This window comes from Artemia sp. Qi Xiang Cuo, chromosome 17 (genome assembly GCF_049724085.1).
Source record: "Artemia sp. Qi Xiang Cuo chromosome 17, ASM4972408v1, whole genome shotgun sequence".
Classification (NCBI taxonomy): Eukaryota; Metazoa; Arthropoda; class Branchiopoda; order Anostraca; family Artemiidae; genus Artemia; species Artemia sp. Qi Xiang Cuo.
Window position 1 is genome coordinate 21,224,620 of NC_142810.1, and position 24,837 is coordinate 21,249,456.

A 24,837-nucleotide genomic window follows, 5' to 3' on the forward strand; every position below is an offset into this window, starting at 1 on the left:
TTTTGTCTGCTGAAAGTAAGGAGCAACATCAAAACTTTAAACGAACAGAAATTATTACGCATATGATTTGGTTTGCCTCCTAGTCAATACCTCGCTCTTTACTCTAAAGTTTTTTTTAGTACTTTCATAAAAGCTATTTATTCTAATTAATGGCCTTTGTATTACGTATATGATTGGGTTCTCCCCCTAGTCATTACCTCGCTCTTTACGCTAAAATTTTTTCTGTACTTTTAGCTGAGCTAATTGACGGACTTTGTGATTAAGGGGCCATTCTTAACAAATTGGAACTAAATTTGAGCTTTAGTGTAAAGAGCAAGGTATTGACTAGGAGCGAGCCCCCTAATACGCGTAATAAAATATACGAATATAGAAGTTCGTTGCGTAAGTTAATTCGTAAGTTACGTCAGATCAAAATTTCGAGAAAGCGATTTAGCCAAAAAAAAAAAAAATATATATTAATATGCTAATTTCTTTTTAATTATTCATGTACAGTGAGCCAAAATAAAAGCTGCATTAATTCAAAAATGTTCAGAAATTAAATAAAAAAAAGTTTTTTTAACTGAAAGTAAGGAGCGACATCAAAATTTAAAACGAACAGAAATTATTCCACATATGAAAGGGACTGTCCCTCCCCAACGCCTCGCTCTTTACGCTAAAGTTTGACTTTCTCACAATTCTATTTTCTTAAGCAATAAAAAACTTTAGCGTGAAGAGCGAGGCGTTGAGGAGGGGACAGCCCCTTTCATATACGGTATAATTTCTGTTCGCTTAAGTTTTAACGTTGTTCCTTACTTTCAGTTAAAAAAAGCTTGTTTTTTTATTTAATTTTTGAATGTTTTTGAATTAATCCAGGTTTTGATTTTGGCTCACCGTATATGAATGATTACAACAAATTTTCATGTTAATTTTATTTTTATTTGGTTAAATGGCTTTCTCGAAACTTGTTTAATTTTATTTACGAACGTTTTCATTAGTATAAATATACGTACCTTACGAACTAACTTACGCAACAAACTTCTATATTCATATATTTTTAATACATATATTAGTGGATTTCAAACACTTCGTGGTAACGAACTGTAAGTAAGGAGCGACCTGGCGCAATGGTAACCGAAACTCTAAAAAACAGAAGTTTGATACCAATAGATACATCAAAAGAATCAGATTTTTATTCTGATTTCAAATATATAAGTTTCATCAAGTTTAATCTTACGTATCAAAAGTTACACGCCTGAGAAAATTTGGCTGATTTTCGAAAAAGGGGGAAAGACCCCCTAAAAATTATAGAACCTTAATGAAAATCACACCATCATATTCAGCGTATCAGAGAACCCTTCTGCAGTGGTTTCAAGCTCCTATCTACAAAAATGTGAAATTTTGCATTTTTTGCCAGAAGAAAGATCACGGATGCGTGGTTATTTGTTTTTTGTTTTGTTTTGTTGTTTTTTTCCCCAGGGGTGATCGTATCGACCCAAGGGTCCTAGAATATTATGAGAGGGCTCATTGGAACGGAAATTAAAAGTTCTAGTGCCCTTTTTAAGTGACCAAAAAATGGAGGGAATTAGGCCCCTTCCCACGCTCCTTTTTTTCCCAAAATCACCCGATCGAAATTTTGAGACAGCCATTTTGTTCAGCGTGGTCGAAAATTTTATAACTATGTCTTTTAGGATGACTTAATCCCTCGAAGCCCCCAGGAGAAGGGCTGAAAGTTATGAACTTTACCCAATGTTAACATATATTATTGGTTATAGGGACCCGGCTCAATGGTAACCGAAACTCTAGAAAACGATATTTTGATACAGATAGATACATCAAAAGAATCTAATTTTAACGCTGATTTCAAATATTTAATTTTCATCAAGTTTAATCCTATCAATCAAAAGTTACGGTCAATACCTTGCTCTTTCAAACAGTTCGTGGTAACGAACTGTAAGTAAGGAGCGACCCGGCTCAATGGTAACCGAAACTCTAAAAAACAGAATTTTGATACCAATAGATACATCAAAAGAATCAGATTTTAATTCTGATTTCAAATGTATAGGTTTCATCAAGTTTAATCTTACCTGTCAAAAGTTACGCGCCTGAGAAAATTTGGCTGATTTTCGAAAAAAGGGGGAAAGACCCCCTAAAAGTTCTAGAACCTTAATGAAAATCACACCAACATATTCCGCGTATCAGAGAACCCTACTGTAGAGGTTTTAAGATCCTTTCTGCAAAAATGTGGAATTTTGTATTTTTTGCCAGAAGAAAGATCACGGGTGCGTGTTGTTTTTGTTGTTGTTGTTTTTTTTTTTCGTTTGTTGTTTTTTTTCCACAGGGGTGATCGTATCGACCCAGTTGTCCTAGAATGTCGTGGGAGGGCTCATTGGAATGGAAATTAAAATTTCTAGTGCCCTTTTTAAGTGACCGAAAAAATGGAGGGCAACTAGGCCCCCTCCCACGCTCATTTTTTCCCAAAATCACCTGATCAAAATTTTGAGATAGCCATTTTGTTCAGCATGTTCGAAAATATTATAAGTATGTCTTTTAGGATGACTTAATCCCCCGAAATTCCCGGGAGGAGGGCTGAAAGTTATGAACTTTACCCAATGTTAATATATAGCATTGGTTATTGGGAAGTATACAGTACAGACGTTTTCAGGGGAGATTTTTCCTGGTAGTGGGGGGTGGGGGTCGGGGTTTATATTGGAGGATCTTTATATGGAGGAAGTTTTAATGGGGGAAGGGACATTGCTATGAAAGGGACGCCGGACTTCCCAGCATTATTTAAAAAAAACAGAAATTAAATATAAAAAACAAGTTTTTCAATTGCAACAGCAGCAACATCAAAACTTAAAACGAACAGAAAATATTACATATATTTTTGGGTTCACCCCCTAGTCAATACCTCACTCTTTAAGCCAGAGATTTTTAGTACTTTCATAAGAGCTATTTATTCTTAAGTTATATTTAAGAAAGTCAGTAAAAAGTAGATAAATCTTGCTCTTTACTATGAAATACAACACACTTTAAATTTCGATAATGTTTGCAAGATAAGGATACAAATTTTGTTACGTAGTCACTTTAAATAGCCCAGGATAACTCAATTATTCGCTTCAATTTAATCAAACAGTTCGTGGTAGCGAACTGTAAGTAAGGAGCGACCCGGCTCAATAGTAACCAAAACTCTAAAAAACGGGAGTTTGATACCAATAGATGCATCAAAAGAATCCAATTTTAATACTAATTTCAAATATATAAGTTTCATCAAGTTTAGTCATACCCATCGAAAGATAAGCGCCGGAGAAAATGTGGCTGATTTTTGAAAAAAGGGCGAAAGACCCCCTAAAACCTATAGAACCTTAATGGAAATCAAACCATCAGATTCAGCGTATCAGAGAACCCTACTGTAGAGGTCTCCTATCTGCAAAAATGTGGAATTTTTTGGGATTTTTTCTGGTATTGGGGGGGGGGGGAGGGGGGTCGGGGATTATGTGGGAGGATCTTTCCAGAGAGGAATTTTTCATGGGGAAAGGGACATTGCTATGATGGGGCGCCGAATTTCCCAGCATTATTTAAAAAACGATCAGAAATTAAATAAAAAAATAAACAAGTTTTTCAACTGAAAGTAAGGAGCCGCATCAAAACTTAAAACGAACAGAAATTATTAAGTATATGATTGGGTTCACCCCCTAGTCAATACCTCGCTCTTTAAGCCAAAGACTTTTTAGTACTTTCATAAGAGCTATTTATTCTAATTAACGGCCTTAGTGATTAAGTGGTCATTTTTAGAGAATTGGAACAAAATTCGAACTTTAGCTTAAAGAGCGAGGTTTGGCTAGAGGACTAGAGGGCGAACCCCCTAATATAATTATTAAAAATATATGGATATAGAAGTTCGTTACGTAAGTTAATTCGTAAGTTACGTATGTTTCTTACTAATAAAAACGTTCGTAAATTAAATTAAACAACTTTCGAGAAAGCCATTTAACCATATAAAAGTTAAATTAATATGCAATTTGTTTTATAATTATTTATGTAAGGTGAGCCAAAATTAAAATCTCCATTAATTCAAAAATGTTCAAATATTAAATAAAAAAAAAACAAGCTTTTTTTTAAACTGAAAGTAAGGAACGACGTTAAAACTTAAAACGAACAGAAATTATTACGTATGTGAAATGGGCTGTCCCTTCCTCAACGCCTCGCTCTTTACGCTAAAGTTAGACTCTTTCTCACAACTCTATTTTTTAAAACAATAAAAAACTTTAGCGTAAATCGCGAGGCGTTGAGGAGGGGACAGCCCCTTTTATATCCGTAATAATTTCTGTTCTTTTTAAGTTTTAATGTTGCTCCTTCCTTTCCGTTAAAAAAACTTTTTTTTTTTTTTTTTATTTAATTCAACACCCAGTCCAAGTCTTCTTATCTTGTGATACCTGTAACATGAGATTAAAGCAGTAAATTTAATTGATGATGATTGATGTCCACCTTCAGCTTGATCATACTCACTCAGGAGGAAGGAGGAGAAAAATAATACAACCATAGTCTGTAATATAGTAGTTATTTGAATCCTGTGAAAAAACAAGTCTACCCGGAGGGCAGACTTGTATGTTTTGTGCTTCTTTAAAAGGCAATCCTGGATTTTGAAAATATATTTTTTTTCAAATATTCATTAAAAAAAGAAAAAATGGAAAATCCTTGTTAGGATTTTGGATTAAAATCAAGTTGCCATCAAGCCAAGGCTAATTGGAGAAAAGGCCGAGACAAATATTCTGAGTGAGAGGCAAAGCTAACAAAAGCCTTTTTAAGGGTTGAATAAAAACGATGTCATTTTCACTTGTTAATAGATACTCTATCATCCATTCATCCATCCTAGGGAAGAACTAAGGTAGAAAGTCGTAAAACTAAGGAATGATTGAGATTTTTGGGTTGATTCATGGCGGACAATATCCACTGAACTTGTGTGCAAAACGGGGAACTGAATTTGCTTGAACTCACTGGTGAACAAGTGACCTAAGCCTAATAGGCTTGCTTGCTTAGAGTCTCAGGTGGACTACCCTCTTTTAGGATTGACACATGACCTTTAGGTCGCCTGGAATCGCAGGTAAACAAGCGTCCAGTCTCCTGGACACGCAGGGGAACGGGGAGACCTATTGTTTTCCAAATGTTTTGGTAAACGGCATGGGTCAACGGCGGGAATAGCTCTGACTCTCTTATTGGACCAATGCTTGTGTGTTAGCTTTTGGAGAGGCAAGCCCGATCTAGAGTCTCAGGCAGGTTGACCAAGTTTTAGAATTTACACATGAACGTTAAGTCGCCTGGAATCACAGGTAATAGGAAAAGCCTATTAGGCTTTGGACTGGACGCTTGTTTACCTGCGATTCCAGGCAACCTAAAGGTTAGTTGTCAATCCTAAAACAGGATAGTCCGCCTGAGACTCTAAGCGGGCAAGCCAATTAGACTTAGGTCACTTGTTGACCAGTAAGTTCAAGCAAATTCAGTCCTTCATTTTGTATACAAGTCCAGTAGACATTGTCCGTCATGAGTCAAACCAAAAACCTCAATCAATCCTTAGTTCTATGGCTATCTACCTTAGTTATGGCCTAGGATGGATGAATGGATCCCACTGCTCATATACCAAATTTTTTACACATTGTTGGTCCATAGCTGTTGAAGACCTAGGGCAGTTATTTTTTAGTATAAAATTTTCGGGTGAAAGAGACATGTGGGGAAGCCATAGTTTGGAGATAGGTGCAAAAAGGGATGTTGTAAGGTTGGCTGTTGGACAAGGGGTGACTGTTTGCTTGTTGGAAAAAACGAAAACATATTAAGAGTATTAGAAAAAAAGAAGTGTTTATATATTAGTAAACATGTGGAAATTAAGAGCGTTTTATTTTAAGTGTGATTACGAATATTAGAAAATCTAAGAACATCATTTTCGGGCGTGTGACCTATGATAGTGTCTGATTAGTGTGATTGATTTAAATCTTGCTATACTATTAGCTGGTTGTCAATATTCCTCACTGTAAGGATGGGACATACTGAAAATCATAGGGTTTTATGGGCTGGATTTTATATAAAGTTTATTATGCTGACAGGATGTTCATTTATTGTATATTTTCGTTATCATTTTGTTTGTTTCCACGGTCAGTGTGGTATTTCTAAAAAATATCCTATTTTCTTAATTTTTGCTTGGTTGCTCCAATTTTTAAAGCGGAGAATTTTCGATCAAGGCAACTGAGGCTCCAATTCTATTAAGATGCAACAAGTTTGCAAGGAAAATTTTTACCATAGAATATTTTGATAATTTCCCCAATTTTTCTATTTAGGTCCTCCCTATCAGTCCTTAAATATCCTAATAATGCAGAGAAAAGATTACTTGACACATTGATTAAGGTGTTTGTTTTAAGTGCGAAATTTGAAGTTTTTATTAGAGTTTAAGAACAAAGTTTCTATGTTCGAAAAGATAACTATTAGAAAATATACTTTTTAGTCAAAGTAAGAACTGGTTTAATCAAATGAATGCTTCCTTATGCTCAATTTATGCCTTACGTAAGAAAAAGTAAAGATGATATAATACCAAAGAAGATACTTTAAAGAAGCTTTATGTATGCTCTCTTTATCCCATTTCTTAATGTACATTCATCCAAGAGAAGAGGAAAAGCGTAGAAGTGATAATTTCTTTGACTTTGTACCAATGAAATTAACTTTAGATGCAGACATTTGTATACAGAATAATGAAAAAGCCAATTTCACAAGGGCGTAGCCGATATTGTATTTTAGGAATGACCTAACTTATTAAGAAGGAGGCAGGAGAAGGTGTTCATCTACAAAAAGTGTTTATCATAAATATTTCCGAATTGAAAATACATATTTTGAGTTTTTACCCCTCCCTCTGACTGTGCCACTAAAACTACGTAAATACATTTGGCAGGAGTATACAATAGCTGTATAAAAACTGTACAGGAGTATACAAAGTTTTTCGGCCTTATTTTTGGCTTTGTATTGACATTGTTTATTGAAGGATGAAATAAAACTGCTTTTCCCTCTGGCTTTGCCACTAGGGTAATGAAAGACCACTTGATAGGAGACCACCATAATTCGAAATATATATTTTGAACTACAACTAATTCATAAAACAGTATTTCCTACAATTGGAAGTAAGCAGGAACATGGCTTTGCTTCGTATTAATTTTATTTTTTTGCAGATATTTGTCCGGTGCTTTGTAGTGACCATGGCTATTTTCTAAGGGGGAAATGCAAGTGTGACGAAGGATGGTCTGGCCCTGAATGTGAAATCTCAAATACTGAGTGCCCAGCAAATGGCTGTGGTGATTACGGTGTATGTTCTCAAGGACACTGCATTTGTGATAATGGGCATTTTGGAACAAATTGCCAGGAAAGTAAGTTAGACACTTTTTATTCACCCGAGTGTATTCTTATGTAGCAGTGGCATCATGATGAGTTGCCTGGAACTCTGAACAAAGCGAGTTAATCTATCTGGCGCAAGATCTTCAACCTCAAGGAGTGGCAACATCATCTATTTAAACATTCCTGTGTTGACCTTAGGCGGCTTTATGCCTTAAGCACTTGTTAGTAGCAGTGCCGGCATGTTCTTATTAAAATCGTTTGCTCTTAATAATCGTTAAAAAGGGTTTCGCTGGAGTATATTATTTTGTGTGTAGTTTCTGAGTGAATGGTCAATCTTAAAAAAAAAAAAATAGATAGCATATACCTTGCAAAGAAAATAGAAATGATCTATAATATATGATCTATAAAATAAACAAAAAACAAATCCTTTGTTTTAAAACTTCAAGTCAACATATTACCAATTTGAATTGAACTTCACAATTCTAATTCAGTTTTTAAATTAGGCTACACCGGAAACCATCCACAAAATTTCTCCCGTACTTGGAATAGAGGTCTTTGAGCAAATTCAGACTGCTGTATATTTTTAAAAACAGATTTATCTTTAGGTGAGTTCCGCCCTTACCTATCAGGTTATAAATGATAAAAAAAGGGCATTAAAATCGATAAAGCTAATTTAACTATTTTATTGTTATTTATTGTTTAACTGTTTAATATATTATTTAAATGTTTAAAAAAATTTATTATAAAATGATTCAATTATTTTGTTTCTAAAACTATATGACAGAATGTAGAACTTTTCAAGCTCGAAGTAATAATAATAAAAATATAAGAGTTCTTAAGAGTCCATTAAATAAAAGTTTTTTCAACTGAAAGTAAGGAGCAACATTAAAATTTAAAACGAGCAGATATTATTACGTATATGAGGGGGGTTCTCCCCCTAGTCAATACCTCGCTCTTTAAGGTAAATTTCGAATTTTGTTCCAATCCTTTAAGAATGATCCCCTGAATCACAAAGGCCATTTAATTAGAATAAATAGCTCTTTTGAAAGTACTAAAACAAATTTGAGTAAAGAGCGAGGTATTGACTAGGGGGAGAACCCCCTTATATGCGTGATAATTTCTGTTCTTTTTATTTTTAATGTTGCTCCTTACTTTCAGTTGAAAACTGTTGTTTTTTGCTTAATTTCTGATCGTTTTTTAAATTATGCTGGGGAATCTGGCCCCTCCTTCATAGAAAATTCCCTTCTGCCATGAAAACTTCTTCTGTGGAAATGTCCTCCCACGTAACTCCCTTCCCCAGATCCACCGACCCACCAGAAAAAAAAACCTGAAAACTTCTGTATACTTCCCAATAACCAATAATATATGTAAACAATGGGCTAAGCTCATGACTCGCATTCCTTTCCCTGGGACCTTGGGGGATTAAGTCATCCTCCAAGACATAGGTATTAAATTTTTTGACTATGTTGAAGAAAATGGCTATCCCAAAATTTCGATCGCGTGACTTTAGGAATAAATGAGCGTTGGAGGGGGCCCAGTTGCCCTCCGATTTTTTGGTCACTTAAAAAGGGCATTAGAACTTTTAATTCCTGTTTGACTGAGACCTTTCGCGATATTTTAGGACCACTGGGTCGACACAATCATTCCTGCGGAAAGAAACAAAAAAACAAAACAAATAAACACGCATCCATGGTCTTCCTTCTGGCAAAAAATACGTAATTCCACTTTTTTGCAGATAGGAGCTTGAAACTTCTACAGTAAGGCTCTCTGATGCCCTTAAACTAATGAGTGTAATTTTCATTAAGATTCTATGACTTTTAGGATTTTTCCCTCTTTTTGGAAAAAAAGGCAAATTTTCTCAGGCTCGTAACTTTTTATTCTAAACCTGATGAAACTTTTATATTTGAAATCAGCATAAAAATTTGATTCTTTTGACGTACCCATTGATATCAAAATTCCGTTTTTTAGAGCTCCGGTTACTATTGAGCCGGGTCGCTCCTTACCTACAGTTCGTCACCACGAACTATTTGAATGACAAATAAAATTAAACAGCATGGGAGAGGGCAAATGAAATTCTCTTTCTTAGGGATAAAGACAATAGTCTACTAAGGATTTGTTCTTAAATTTGAGAAATTATATTGAATATATTTGGATTAAATTCGGTCGTCCAGAATTTTAAGAGAATAAATATAGCTGCCATCTATTTGTTGAACTATTTGAAAATCAGGTTTTCCTGACGCTTGGGTCCAAGTCGGTTTTGTTGTCTGGCAAGCACCAAACATTATTGATTTTATTTGTGTTATTAATTAAAAAACTTTCCACAAAATAAGTTTTTCAAAGAACAGTAAAGAACTCCATTAAACAAAAAATGAGCAAAAATAAAATCAAATAATCTATCAAGCGTGAATCTACCACAAATAAGCATCGATAAATAAATGAAACCCAAAACGAACAGAAATTACAATAAATAACTGAGTCAAACTCAAAACGAGCAGAAATTAACATAATTTGGGCGCAAAACCCCTATGCCTTCCCAAGGCCAGAACATAATTTGCACTTTACTGAAAAAAATATAAATGTTTTTACTTTTATAAATTTAATAAATCAAATAATATTAACATTTTGATTAATAAATATCAGTATGCGTATATTAAACTGACAATGCACATTCATTTATATTTTTTCAGTAAAGTGCAAATTTTGTTCTGGCCTGGGGAAGGCATAGGGGTTTTGCGCCCAACTTACGTTAATTTCTGCTCGTTTTAAGTTTAACTCGGTTATTTATTGTAATTTCTGTTCGTTTTGGGTTTCATTTATTTATCGATGGTGATTTGTGGTAGTTTCACGCTTGGTAGATTATTTGATTTTATTCTTGCTCATTTTTATTTAATGGAGTTCTTTACTTTTCTTTGAAAAACTTATTTTGTGGAAAAAGTTTTTTTAATTAATTTCTACTCGTTTTACATTGACATAGTCTTTTGAGGGAAAAAGAAAATAACACTTTAAATCTTTTCGTTTTTTATGACTTTATAGTTTGGCCTTCTATTTGTATGCTGGAGAAAAATTTTCAGCAATTTTTAACAACATAGACCCTTTTAAAAATCTGGACACAAATAATACTGTTTAATTTAGTTTCCTACCTCCTCTAGTTGACCTGAAATGGAAAACTTGATACCATTCGCAAAAAAATCTGTTTACTTTTATTTGATAGCATGGATATACTTACGCTATCTTAATTTGATTCCATTTTAAGAGCAGAAGTAGCCCCGAAAGTTTGAACATAATACCCTCAGTCTTTCTTGGGATACTGCTGGAACGCCTTATTTGGACTTATACCCTGGGGGTTGTTGGGAAGTGTCCTCCTCGTAAACATATTTTTTATCTGGAAATCAACTATGCTGAACAAAATGGTTGTCTCGAAATTTTTATTTGATGCGTTTGGGGGAATGATGGGCGTGGGGAGGGAGGCTAGTTGCCCGCCAATCACTTTCGACTATTAAAAAGAGCACTAACCCTTTGATTCTCCAGTCGAATGAGCTTTTTTTGAAGTTTCTATGACAACACCTTCTATAAAAACATTATATGCCCCCAGGGCATAACTTAAAACCCTCGCCCTGAGGGCTGTGGGGGAGTATCCTCCTCAAAAACATATTTTCTATTTGGAAATCGACTACGCTGAACAAAATGGCTATCTCAAAATTTTGATTGAATGTATTTGGGGGAGTGATTGGCGTGGGGGGGAGCTAGTTGCCCTCTAATCACTTTTGACTATTAAAAAGGGCACTAGGCCTTTGAATTTCCAATTGAATTAGTCTTTTTTGAAGTTTCTAAGACAACATCTTCTATAAAAACCTTATATGCCCCCAGGGCATAACTTAAAACCCTTGCCCTGAGGGCTGTGGGGGAGTGTCCTCCTCAAAAACACATTTTCTATCTGGAAATCAGCCACGCTGAACAAAATGGCTATCTCAAAATTTCGATTGGATGTGTTTTGGGGAACAATGTCCGCGGGGGGGGGGGGGAGGAGGCTAGTTGCCCTCCAATCACTTTTGACTATGAAATAGGGCACTAGCTCTTTGATTTACCAATCAAAAGAGCCCCTTTTGAAGTTTCTACGACAAAGCCTTCTATAAAAACCTTATATACCCCCAGGGCATAACTTAAAACCCTTGCCCTGAGGATTATGGGGGAGTGTCCATCTCAAAAACACATTTTCTATGTGGAAATCAACTACACGGAAAAAAATGGCTATCTCAAACGTTATATTGAACGTTTGTGGTGGACTGATGGGCGTGGGGGAGGCTTTTCGACCTCTGGACACTTATAACTTCTAAGAAGTGCCCAAGCCCTTTTAATTTCCAATTAAATGAGACTTTTTTGAATTTTATACAACAACGCCTTCTATAAAAACCTTATATGCCCCCAGGGCATAACTTAAAACCCTTGCCCTGAGGGTTGTGGGGAGTGTCCTCAAAAATCAACTACGCTGAACAAAATGGCTATCTCAAAATTTTGATTGCAAGTTTTTGGGGGAATAATGGGCGTGGGGGGGGGGGCAGGTGCCCTCCAATCACTTTCGACTTTTAAAAAGGGCACTAGCCCTTAGAATTTCCAATCGAATGAGCCTGTTTTGAAGTTTCTACGACAACGCCTTCTATAAAAACCTTACATGCCCCCTCCAATCACTTTCGAATATAAAAAAGGGCACTAGCCACTCCAATTTCCAATCGAATGAGCCATTTTCGAAGTTTTTACGACAACTCCTTCGATACGAAGTGCCCGGGTATGGAGAGAAAAAAAACACATTGTGGCCTACATCGTTCTTTACTCAGGCAGCGCTAGCGCGCTGCATACGATAAGAAACTATGTTGTAACCTGGATAACCACCCATGTCCAAGTAACTTTTTGCTATTCGTAGAAATTAGCCAATGATCTATCATGATTTGGTAAAATTTTAAGAGAAAAGTTGGAAATAATCAGAAACTTCTGAAATATGAAAATATATGTTAGAGAGCTAATAGTAACTGAAACTTATATATTTGAAATCAGCATTAAAATCTGATTCTTTTGAGGTATCTATTGGTATCAATATTCCGTTTTTAGAGTTTCGGTTACTATTGAGCCGGGTCGCACTGTTTGAAACTTAAATCAAATTTTAAATTACCTATTTTGTTGGATTAATTCAAATATCAGGCAGTTAAAGGTCTCGCTATCGATCATTTGGGTTAAAAGAATGTTTGTGAGAAGTTGAGATCGATATCTCGTCCTTATTTTGTCCGATGTTCCGTCATGGTAATGAAGCTAAAAAGTAATTGTGGACTAAACTGTGATAAGAAACTGATATAATTTTTGTTTTCAAAAGTGTTTAAAAGCCGACAAAAAAAAAACAAAAAATAGAACAAACGACGATAAACTGACGGTATGCCGCTGATAATTTTTGGCGGGACGCCGCCGCTGGATTAATCGTGCCCACCACCGCTAAATTTGATTTCGGCGTGGCTCAGGGTCTACTCGGACTTTGCAAATTTTGTAAATTCGTTTCGTCTTTCTTTTTTGAGTCTCTAAGAAATTTGAGTTTCCGTTTTTTCCTAAATTGTGTTATATCCTCTTATTTCACTCATGGGAGTGGTTTCTAAATAAAATCTTCCATGTCATTCATGATTTATGATATCTTGGAAAAATACATTTTTCCAAGATTTTTCTAAGAAAATATATTTTTCCAAAATACATTTTCAGCTTTTCTGGTGCCCCTGTAAAAACAATAGGCTCTGTATTGCTTCATCTGAATGATTGTATCTTGAATCCTAGAGTAGTAGAGGCACTCTAAAATTTTATTTTTGGGGAGGGGGCAAATTTTATTTTTCAAAATCTAGGGAAGAGGTGCAATTTTTTTGCCAAGAAAATGTGCAATAACGGACATTTTTCATTGAAAATACAAAAAAGGGCATTTCTCATTGAAAATACCAAAAAAGTTATTTTTCGAAATCGTGGGGGGGGGGGGATATAAATTTTGGAGCAGGCTACATGCCCCCAATTTGGCGCCACTGTGGAATAATTTGCCTCTCTGACGCCATTTGGTATCAATTGTGTAAATTATGTCAGGTATTATTGTAAGTTCCCAACAAAAAATTTGTCTGGCTCAATCATAGCCTGTGTAAGTAGAGTAGTACCTTATACTTCTATAGAAGCTCTACACCTTTTCAAAGAGAGTCAGTACCCCCTCACATGGTATACACTACAGTTTCACGTGCACATTACAAAAAGCGAGCAAACCTTTATCTATAAAGTGGTCAAACATGTTTTGGGAGTATGGTTGAGATTGTATAGCACAATCAGAGTGGTTTTTGCTATTGACTGAAAGTACACATGGAATTGCAAAAGAATATGCAGTACAGTTTCACGTACACATTGCAAAAAGCGAGCAAACCTATAAAGTGAACAAACACGTTTTGGAAGTATGGTTGAGATTGTATAACGCAAGCAGACTGGTTTTTGCTATATATTTCAGGGATACATGGAATTGCACACGAACATGTACTACAGTTTCACGTGCCCAGTGTAAAAAGCGATCAAACCTTTTATACCTATAAAGTGAACAAACACATTTTAAGAGTATAATTCCTTGTGTAATTGATATCAATAGCAATAACCAGTCTGGTTGCGTTATCTGTTGCCATTCACGGAATTTGTATTTTTTTTTCTTTTATCCATTAAGGTAAACCATCAAATTATTTAGTTTTGTATGGTTCAGTCACTTTGTGTGATTTTGACATAAAGCTTCAATTGCTATGAGGTTTTTCAATATGCTGTTGATTCATTTACCAAAAAAATAACTCTATTTGCAAAAATAAAGGTTTAGCATTTGCGAATTGAACTCTATGAAGGATATTAATTATTGTTTGAATAATAGGAGCCTGAATGATTCTAATTAGTGATTGGATCGCATGAAGATGGAGAAAAAGGGTTAAAGTGATTAGCAGTTAAGGTAACCCCGAACAGCATGTTAACTCACAGCTTATTTATTATAAATTTGGAACACTATCGATCTATGGAAATGTTAAACGATGATAAAATGGTCTTATGACTTAACCTAGCTTTACTTCTTCGATGTGTTCTGTATAATACACACGTGGTGTTTGAACAGTGTTGTCAATTTAAAATAGAGTTTAACGTTATATTATACTAAAAAGTTGATACTAAGAGAGATGTAGATGGCAAGAAAATAATTTTAATAATGGATAGCTTTACTTCTTCGATGTGTTCTGTATAATAAACAAGTGGCGTTTGAACAGTGTTGTCAGTTTAAAATAGAGTTTAACGTTATAGTATACTAAAAAGTTGATACTAAGAGAGATGTAGATGGCAAGAAAAGAATTTTAATAATGGATAGCTTTACTTCTTCGATGTGTTCTGTATAATACACAAGTGGCGTTTGAACAGTGTTGTCAGTTAAAAATAGAGTTTAACGTTATAGTATACTAACAAGTTTATACTAAGAGAGATTTAGATGGCAAGAAAAGAATTTTAATAACGGATAGCTTTACTTCTTCGATGTGTTCTGTATAATATACAAGTGGCGTTTGAACAGTATTGTCAATTTAAAATAGAGTTTAACGTTATAGTATACTAGAAAGTTGATACTAAGAGAGAGGTAGATGGCAAGAAAAGAATTTTGATAATGGATAGCTTTACGTCTTCGATGTGTTCTGTATAATACACAAGTGGCGTTTGAACAGTGTTGTCAGTTTAAAATAGAGTTTAACGTTATAGTATAATAAAAATTTTATACTAGGAGAGATTTAGATGGCAAGAAAAGAATTTTATTAATGGATAGCTTTACTTCTTCGATGTGTTCTGTGGAGATGGGGCGATGAACATTTTAGTTGTTCATCATAGAAAGGCAGTGTAGTCTGGGAAAAGGATACCTAGTTTAAGGTATCAGGTTGAAAATGGTAAAACTGAACTTTAAAGTTTTTTGGACATTTTAGTTGTTCATCATAGAATGGCAGTGTAGTCTGGGAAAAGGATACCTAGTTTAAGGTGTCAGGTCGAAAATGATAAAACTTAACTTTGAAGTTTTTTGAACATTTTAGTTGTTCATCATAGAAAGGCAGTGTAGTCTGGGAAAAGGATACCTAGTTCAAGTTATCAGGTCGAAAATGGTAAAACTTAACTTTAAAGTTTTTTGAACATTTTAGTTGTTCATCATAGTAAGGCAGTGTAGTCTGGGAAAAGGATACCTAGTTTAAGGTATCAGGTCGAAAATGGTAAAACTTGACTTTAAAGCTTTTTGAACATTTTAGTTGTTCATCATAGAAAGGCAGTGTAGTCTGGGAAAAGGATACCTAGTTTAAGGTATCAGGTCGAAAATGGTAAAACGCAACTTGAAATTTTTTTGAACATTTTAGTTATTCATCATAGAAAGGCAGTGTAGTCTGGGAAAAGGATACCTAGTTTAAGGTATCAGGTCGAAAATGGTAAAACTTAACTTTAAAGTTTTTTGAACATTTTAGTTGTTCATCATGGAAAGACAGTGTAGTCTGGGAAAAGGATACCTAGTTTAAGGTATCAGGTCGAAAATGGTAAAACTTAACTTTAAAGTTTTTTTGAACATTTTAGATGTTCATCATAGAAAGGCAGTATAGTCTGGGAAAGGGATACCTAGTTTAAGGTATCAGGTCGAAAATGGTAAAACTTAACTTTAAAGTTTTTTTGAACATTTTAGTTGTTCCTCATAGAAAGGCAGTGTAGTCTGGGAAAAGGATACCTAGTTTAAGGCATCAGGTCGAAAATGGTAAAACTTAACTTTAAAGATTTTTGAACATTTTAGTTGTTCATCATAGAAAGGCAGTGTAGTCTGGGAAAAGGATACCTAGTTTAAGGTATCAGGTCGAAAATGGTAAAACTTAACTTTAAAGTTTTTTGAACATTTTAGTTGTTCATCATAGAAAGGCAGTGTAGTCTCGGAAAACAATACCTAGTTTAAGATATCAAGTTGAAAGGGTTTGGGATCGAAAAATAAACTATTTCTGTAAAATCTGAGCTAATAAGGGTTTTTGACCGTAAACTCAAGTTTTTTGTAAGAACATTATCGAAAATACAATTCTCTGGTTCAAATGTGAAACTTAAGTCCATTTTTGGATCGAAAAATAAAACTATTTACGTAAAATCTGAGCTAACAAGGGTTTTTGATCGTAAGCTCTAGTTTTTTTTAAGAAAATTATGGAAAATACAATTCGTTGGCTCATAGGTGAAACTTAAGTCCATTTTTGGATCGAAAAATAAAACAATTTCCGTAAAATTTGAGCTAATAAGGGTATTAGACCGTAAACTCTAGTTTTTTGTAAGAAAATTATGGAAAATACAATTCTTTGATTCAAATGTGAAACTTCAGTCCATTTTTGGATCGAAAAATAAAACTATTTCCGTAAAATCTGAGCTAATAAGGGTTTTTGACCGTAAACTCTAGTTTTTTGTAAGAAAATTAAAAAAAATACAATTCGTTGGCTCATAGGTGAAACTTAAGTCCAGTTTTGGATCGAAAAATTTACTATTTCTGTAAAATCTGAGCTAATAAGGGTTTTTGACTTATCGAAAATACAATTCTCTGGTTCAAATGTGAAAATTAAGTCCATTTTTGGATCGAAAAATAAAACTATTTCAGTAAAATCTGAGCTAATAAGGGTTTTTAACCGTAAACTCTAGTTTTTTGTAAGAAAATTATGGAAAATACAATTCGTTGGCTCATAGGTGAAACTTAAGTCCATTTTTGGATCGAAAAATAAAACTTTTTCTGTAAAATCTGAGCTAATAAGGGTTTTTGACCGTAAACTCTAATCTTTTGTAAGAAAATTATGGAAAATACAATCCTCTGATTCAAAGGTGAAACTTAAGTCCATTTTTTGGATCGAAAAATAAAACTATTTCAGTAAAATCTGAGCTAATAAGGGTTTTTGACTGTAAACTCTAGTTTTTTGTAAGGAAATTATGGAAAATACAATTCGTTGGCTCATAGGTGAAACTTAAGTCCAGTTATGGATCGAAAAATAAACGATTTCTGTAAAATCTGAGTTAATAAGGGTTTTTGACTTATGGAAAATGCAATTTTCTCGTTCAAATGTGAAACTTAAGTCCATTGTTGGATCGAAAAATAAAACTATTTCCGTAAAATCTGAGCTAATAAGGGTTTTTGACCGTAAACTCTAGTTTTTTGTAAAAAATTATGGAAAATACAATTACATGATTCAAATGTGAAACTTAAGTCCATTTTTGGATGGGCAACTAAAAATATTTCCGATAGGGTTTTTTATCGTAAACTCTAGTTTATTGTAAGAAAATTATGGAAAATACAATTCGTTGGCTCATAGGTGAAACTTAAGTCCAGTTTTGGATTGAAAACTAAACTATTTCTGTAAAATCTGAGCTAATAAGGGTTTTTGACCGTAAACTCTAGTCTTTTGTAAGAAAATTATGAAAAATACAATTCTCTGGTTCAAATGTGAAACTTAAGTCCATTTATGGATTGAAAAATAAAACTATTTCCGTAAAATCTGAGCCAATAAGGGTTTTTGACCGTAAACTCTAGTTTTTTTGTAAAAAAAAAATTATGGAAAATACAATTCTCTAGTTCAAATGTGAAACTTAAGTCCAGTTTTTGATACTCATAATGATGAGGACTGATGGTTCTAATTCAATATTTTTTTCATAAAAACAAACTATTTTTTTAAAACTTCGAAATTATTCAACTTTATTAATTTTTTTATTTATTTATTTTTTTGTACGTATCTTAAAATGACAAAATATGCTTACGGCTCTAACAATTGTACTCTATGATTGCTCAGAGAAATGATGTGGCATTCCCACTCATATTCTATGTCCGGTTATCGACACTACCTAGTCTATTGCATGTATTAAATCAGTATTTTTTACGCAGTGGAACGATAAACACATAAGTCATATCTTTAAAAAAAAGACATAAGGTTAGACCGGTTATAGATGAAACTACACCCGCTGAGACACACAGTCATAGTGAGAGAGATATTCAAAAAGTTGAGTTAGTTTAAGTTCTCTTAGAGTGGCCAGACATGCATTGGAATAAGCAAAGCGGGCCCCAAGGCACATCCCGGCCAGCGGCGCTTCCCGGTGGTCGACCTGGGGGGATTTTCCGGCGAGTATGGTTAGGTTAGGCTAGATTAAGTTAGGTTAGATTAGGTTAGGTTAAGTTAGGTTAGGTTAGCCTACGTACGCGCGCGAACCTAAATTCAACGTAAATACGCATGAAGTCAAAATGAATAGAACTTGAATTTTATGATTTTTATCTGATGTATCCGATAAAAACTTTGAAAACGAATTTATTCTTTCTGGTACTTAGATTTTGTCAATTTTATCCGATGCATCTGACATTTGATGTTGATAATGCATTTAAGGGATATTGATAAAGCATTTATTCACTCCAATACTTTGAATGTGTCAATTTTATCCCATGTATCTGAGAAAAGGATTTTGATATAGAATTTAATAACTCTGATACTTAGATTTTGTCAATTTTATCCCATGTATCCGAGAAATGGATGTTGATAAGGAATTTAGTCACGCTGATACTTATATTCTGTCAGTTTTATCCGACATATCTAACAAAGAATGTTGATAATGCATTTATTCATTCTGATGCTTAGATTTTGTCACTTTTACCCTATGTATCCGAGAAAAGGATGTTGATATAGAACTTACTAATTCTGATACTTATATTCTGTCAATTTTGTCCAACATATCCGACAAAGGATATTGTTAAAGCATTTATTCATTCTGAAATTTAGATTTTGTCAATTTTATTTGATGTATCTGACAAAGGATGTTGATTCAAAAAATTTATTCACTGTAACACTTAGATTTTGTAAACTTTTTCCTATGTATCCGAGAAATGGATGTTGATATAGAATTTAATCACTCTTATACTTAGATTTTCTGAAATTGCCTTATTGTCTGTATAGGAAGCGACTTTAATATATAATCAATGTTAATGAAGAATTTGTTAAATTTTTTTTTCATAATTTTCTGAATTAAATTTCTGTATTGTGTATTCAAGAGGTGAATTCAAGAAAGAGTTTGTTACTTACTTACAATTTTTTCATAATGACATAATAACATATCCAACAACGGATGTTGATAAAGAATTTATTCATTCTGATACCTAGATTTTGTCAGTGTTGTCCCATGTGGCTGACAAAAGATGCATATAAATTCCTTTTCTTAAATCTCTGATATTTTAATAGACATTCTAAACGTTTGATATGCTTGCTTACTCTAAAAATAATAACAATGTAATGCATAACATATTTTTAATGAAATAATGCTATGTAGAATATTAATACAAAAATATATTATGATACATTATTAATATCAATGATCAACATTGGACATTTTGAATTTGTTCCATAAAAAAGTTCACCATGTTCTCTCTTGATTATGTAGCTATTGTCTCCTCTTAGTTCGTAATTAGTAGAATAATCATTATTCCATTTTGAGTCATACACAATTTTTACTGGCGTGTCATCAACAGGCTCAATATGCTTTTCGTATTTGGTATTATTTGGTTCATTGACTTTTTGATCAATGGCAGTAATGTTTGCTGGTGCTTTGTTTTTCATCAATTCATCTTTATATTCCATAGTGATATTTTCTGCCATTGCCCTTTTAATTTTTCTGGCAATTTCACTGTCTTTTATCACATTATTTTTACACAGGTAACAGTTTCAGCATGTAGGCAAGATATGGTTTACGATATTAGTAGAAGAGTAGGCCTTTTTTTACCTTCCATTGAATGCTAATACCCGAAAGCTGACGATTGGATGTACCAGTAGGTAATGTGTTACCTGCAACTGTAGCAAGGAGTTGTTCTCTATCATCAACGATTATTTTTATGTTGGCTTTCTCTTTGAGTATAATCATCTCTGGAGATGTCAATCTCGCATATCCACCAAAATAAGAGTTGAATTTTTTCGGTACTCCAAAGAAATTTAATTCCTTACTGTCATGACAATGCATGCAGACATTTCCAATAGTGCTACAACTTGTACTTGTTTCATAGTTTAAATACTTCTCCTTGTCGGCATTCAATGCTACAATAACATCGTCAAGTGAACACACTTTATTAAAATGCTCCATCTTCAGTTTTTTTTAAAGATATGACTTATGTGTTTATCGTTCCACTGCGTAAGAAATACTGATTTAATATATGCAATAGACGATGTAGTGTCGATAACCGGACACAGAATACCAGTGGGAAAGCCACATCGTGTCTCTGAGCGATCAAAGAGTACAATTTTTAGAGCCGTAAGCATATTTTGTCATTTTAAGATACATAAAAAAAATAAAAAAATAAAAAAATAAATAAAGTTGTACAATTTCGAAGTTTAATAAAATAGTTTGTTTTATGAAAAAATTATGAATTAGAACCATCAGTCCTCATCATTATGAGTATCCAAAACTGGACTTAAGTTCACATTTGAACTAGAGAATTGTATTTTCCATAATTTTTTTTACAAAAACTAGAATTTACGGTCAAAAACCCTTATTAGCTGAGATTTTACGGAAACAGTTTAATTTTTTGATCCAAAAATAGACTTCAGTTTCACACTTGAACAGGATAATTGTATTTTCTATAATTTTTTTTACAAAAAACAAGAGTTTACGGTCAAAAACCTTCATTAACTCAGATTTTACAGAAATAGTTTTATTTTTCGATCCAAAACTGGACTTAAGTTTCACCTATGAGCCAAATAATTGTATTTTCCATAATTTTCTTACAAAAAACTAGAATTTACGGTCAAAAACCCTTCTTAGCTCAGATTTAACGGAAATAGTTTTTTTTTCGATCCAAAAATGGACTTAAGTTTCACATTTGAACCAGAGAATTGTATTTCCCATAAGTCAAAAACCCTTATTAGCTCAGATTTTACAGAAATAGTTTATTTTTTGATCCAAAACTGGACTTAAGTTTCACCTATGAGCCAACGAAGTTTGGCTCATAGGCTCATAGTTTATTTTTCGATCCAAAAATGGACTTAAGTTTCAACTATGAGCCAAAAAATTGTATTTTCCATAACTTTCTTACAAAAAACTAGAGTTTACGGTCAAAAACCCTTATTAGCTCAGATTTAACGGAAATAGTTTTTTTTTATCCAAAAATGGACTTAAGTTTCACATTTGAACCAAAGAATTGTATTTTCCTTAATTTTCTTACAAAAAACCAGAGTTTACGATCAAAACCCTTATTAGCTCAGATTTTACGGAAATAGTTTATTTTTCGATCAAAAAATGGACTTAAGTTTCACATTTGAACCAGAGAATTGTATTTTCCATAATTTTCTTACAAAAACAAGAGTTTACTGTCAAAAACCCTTATTAGCTCAGATTTTACAGAAATAGTTTTATTTTTCGATCTAAAAATGGACTTAAGTTTCACCTATGAGCCAACGAATTGTATTTTCCATATTTTTCTTACAAAAAACTAGAGTTTACTGTCAAAAACCCTTATTAGCTCAGATTTTACAGAAATAGTTTATTTTTCCATCCAAAACCCTTTCGACCTGATATCTTAAACTAGGTATCCTTTTCCCAGACTACACTGCCTTTCTATGATGAACAACTAAAATGTTCAAAAAACTTTAAAGTTAAGTTTTACCATTCTCGACCTGATACCTTAAACTAGGTATGCTTTTTCAAGACTAAACTGCCTTTCTATGATGAACAACTAAAATGTTCAAAAAACTTTAAAGTTAAGTTTTACCATTTTCGACTTGATACCTTAAACTAGGTATCATTTTCCCAGACTACACTGCCTTTCTATGATGAACCACTAAAATGTTCAAAAAACTTTAAAGTTAAGTTTTACCATTTTCGACCTGATACCTTAAGCTAGGTATCCTTTTCCCATTTTACACTGCCTTTCTATGATGAACAACTAAAATGTTCAAAAAACTTTAAAGTTAAGTTTTACCATTTTCGACCTGATACCTTAAACTAGGTATCCTTTTCCCAAACTACACGGCCTTTCTATGATGAACAGCTAAAATGTTCAAAAACCTTTAAAGTTAAGTTTTACCTTTTTCGACCTGATACTTTAATCTAGGTATCTTTTTCCCAAACTACACTACCTTTCTATGATGAACAACTAAAATGTTCAAAAAACTTTAAAGTTAAGTTTTACCATTTTCGACCTGATACCTTAAACTATTTATATTTTTCCCAGACTACACTGCCTTTCTATGATGAACAACTAAAATGTTGAAAAAACTTTAAAGTTAAGTTTTACCATTTTTGACCTGATACCTTAAACTAGGTATCCTTTTCCCAGACTACACTGCCTTTCTATGATGAACAACTAAAATGTGCAAAAAACTTTAAAGTTAAGGTTTACCATTTTCGACCTGATACCTTAAAACTAGGTATCCTTTTCCCAGACTACACGGCCTTTCTATGATAAACCACTAAATGTTCAAAAAACTTTAAAGTTAAGTTTTACCATTTTCGACCTGATACCTTAGGGCAACAGTCAAACCGTTGACGGTTTTAGGTATCCGTGAATAAGTTCTAAGGCGAGAGTGGAAGTTGGGACAAATTTTTGGAGGTGCCCACCTCACCTGCCCAGAGTCTCAGGCAAGTGACCCTAAATTTGAAAAAGTGGAAATTGGCTCAGATTTTCTAAACTGAGCTGAGACAATGAATAGATACTATTGGGAAAGTGATTGGAAACGCTGTGCATCCGTGAACAAGTGCTAAATTGAGATAGGAATTTGGGACAATATTTGGGGGTGCCCATCCGCCCAGAGTCTCGGGCAAGTGACCCAAAAATTAAAAAATGTGTGGAAAATTCAAATTTTTTTCAGAATGTGGGTGTCTAAGCTTTGGCAACGAATAGGTACTATTTGAAAGATGAAGATGGCTTTAAACGATTGTTTTGCCTGTTATTTCAAGCAAATTTATGGTCCTATGTCAATTTTAAATTCTTGGTCAACCTTCTTAAGACCATAGGTGGGTGTGCCTTGTTTGCCTCTTTTTTAAATTCTTGATCAGCATGCCTAGGACTGTAGGTAGGCATGCCTTTCCAAAAACTAAGAGAATGTCCAATAAGAGAGTCATTCATACTCCTGCCATTTGTCCGTACCCCAGCCATTTAAACATTTGCCTCTCAATTACTTGGACTATCTGTCTTGGCTTTTCTCTGTCTACAATTACTCAACCAAGTCTTGATGCAACCTATGCAACCTATTGCCCAAAATACTTGATAACTTCAATTCAAATTCAATTGATAACTTCAACTTTCTATGATGAACAACTAAAATGTTCAAAAAACTTTAAAGTTAAGGTTTAAAGTAAAAGGATACTAGGTATCCTTTTCACAGACTACACTGCCTATTCTATGATGAACAACTAAAATGTTCAAAAAGCTTTAAAGTTAAGTTTTACGATTTCAACCTAATACCCTAAACTAGGTATCCTTTTCACAGACTACACTGCCTTTCTATGATGAACAACTAAAATGTTCAAAAAACTTTAAAGTTAAGTTTTACTTAAAGTTAAGTGCAACTAAAATGTGCAAAAAACTTTAAAGTTAAGTTTTACCATTTTTGACCTGATACCTTAAACTAGGTATCCTTTTCCCAGACTACACTGCCTTTCTATGATGAACAACTAAAATGTTCAAAAAACTTTAAAGTTAAGTTTTACCATTTTCGACCTGATACCTTAAACTAGGTATCCTTTTCCCAGACTACACTGCCTATTCTATAATGAACAACTAAAATGCTCAAAAAGCTTTAAAGTTAAGTTTTACCATTTTTGACCTGATACCTTAATCTAGGTATCCTTTTCCCAGACTACACTGCCTTTCTATGATGAACAACTAAAATGTTCATCGCCCCATCTCCACAGAACACATCGAAGAAGTAAAGCTATCCATTATTAAAATTCTTTTCTTGCCATCTACATCTCTCTTAGTATCAACTTTTTAGTATACTATAACGTTAAACTCTATTTTAAACAGACTACACTGTTCAAACGCCACTTGTGTATTATACAGAGCACATCAAAGAGGTAAAGCTATCCATTATTAAAATTCTTTTCTTGCCATCTACATCTCTCTTAGTATCAACTTTTTAGTATACTATAACGTTAAACTTTATTTTAAACTGACAACACTGTTCAAACGCCACTTGTGTATTATACAGAACACATCGAAGAAGTAAAGCTATCCATTATTAAAATTCTTTTCTTGCCATCTACATCTCTCTTAGTATCAACTATTTAGTATACTATAACGTTAAACTCTATTTTAAACTGACAACACTGTCCTTAACGCCAATTGTGTATTATACAGAACACATCGAAGAAGTAAAGCTATCCATTATTAAAATTCTTTTCTTGCCATCTACATCTCTCTTAGCGTCAACTGTTTAGTATACTATAACGTTAAACTCTATTTTAAATTGA

General features: G+C 33.6%; 1 protein-coding gene across 1 annotated transcript in view; it reads left to right on the forward strand.

Moving 5' to 3' along the window:
* LOC148941994 (teneurin-4-like) overlaps positions 1 to 24,837 on the forward strand; it is a 212,770-nt gene that overhangs the window by 154,225 nt on the left and 33,708 nt on the right. Inside the window, exon 5 of the mRNA XM_089103199.1 lies at positions 7,185 to 7,379. Within this exon, the coding sequence (XP_088959325.1) occupies positions 7,185 to 7,379 (195 nt within the window). The remainder of the gene's footprint in view (positions 1 to 7,184; positions 7,380 to 24,837) is intronic.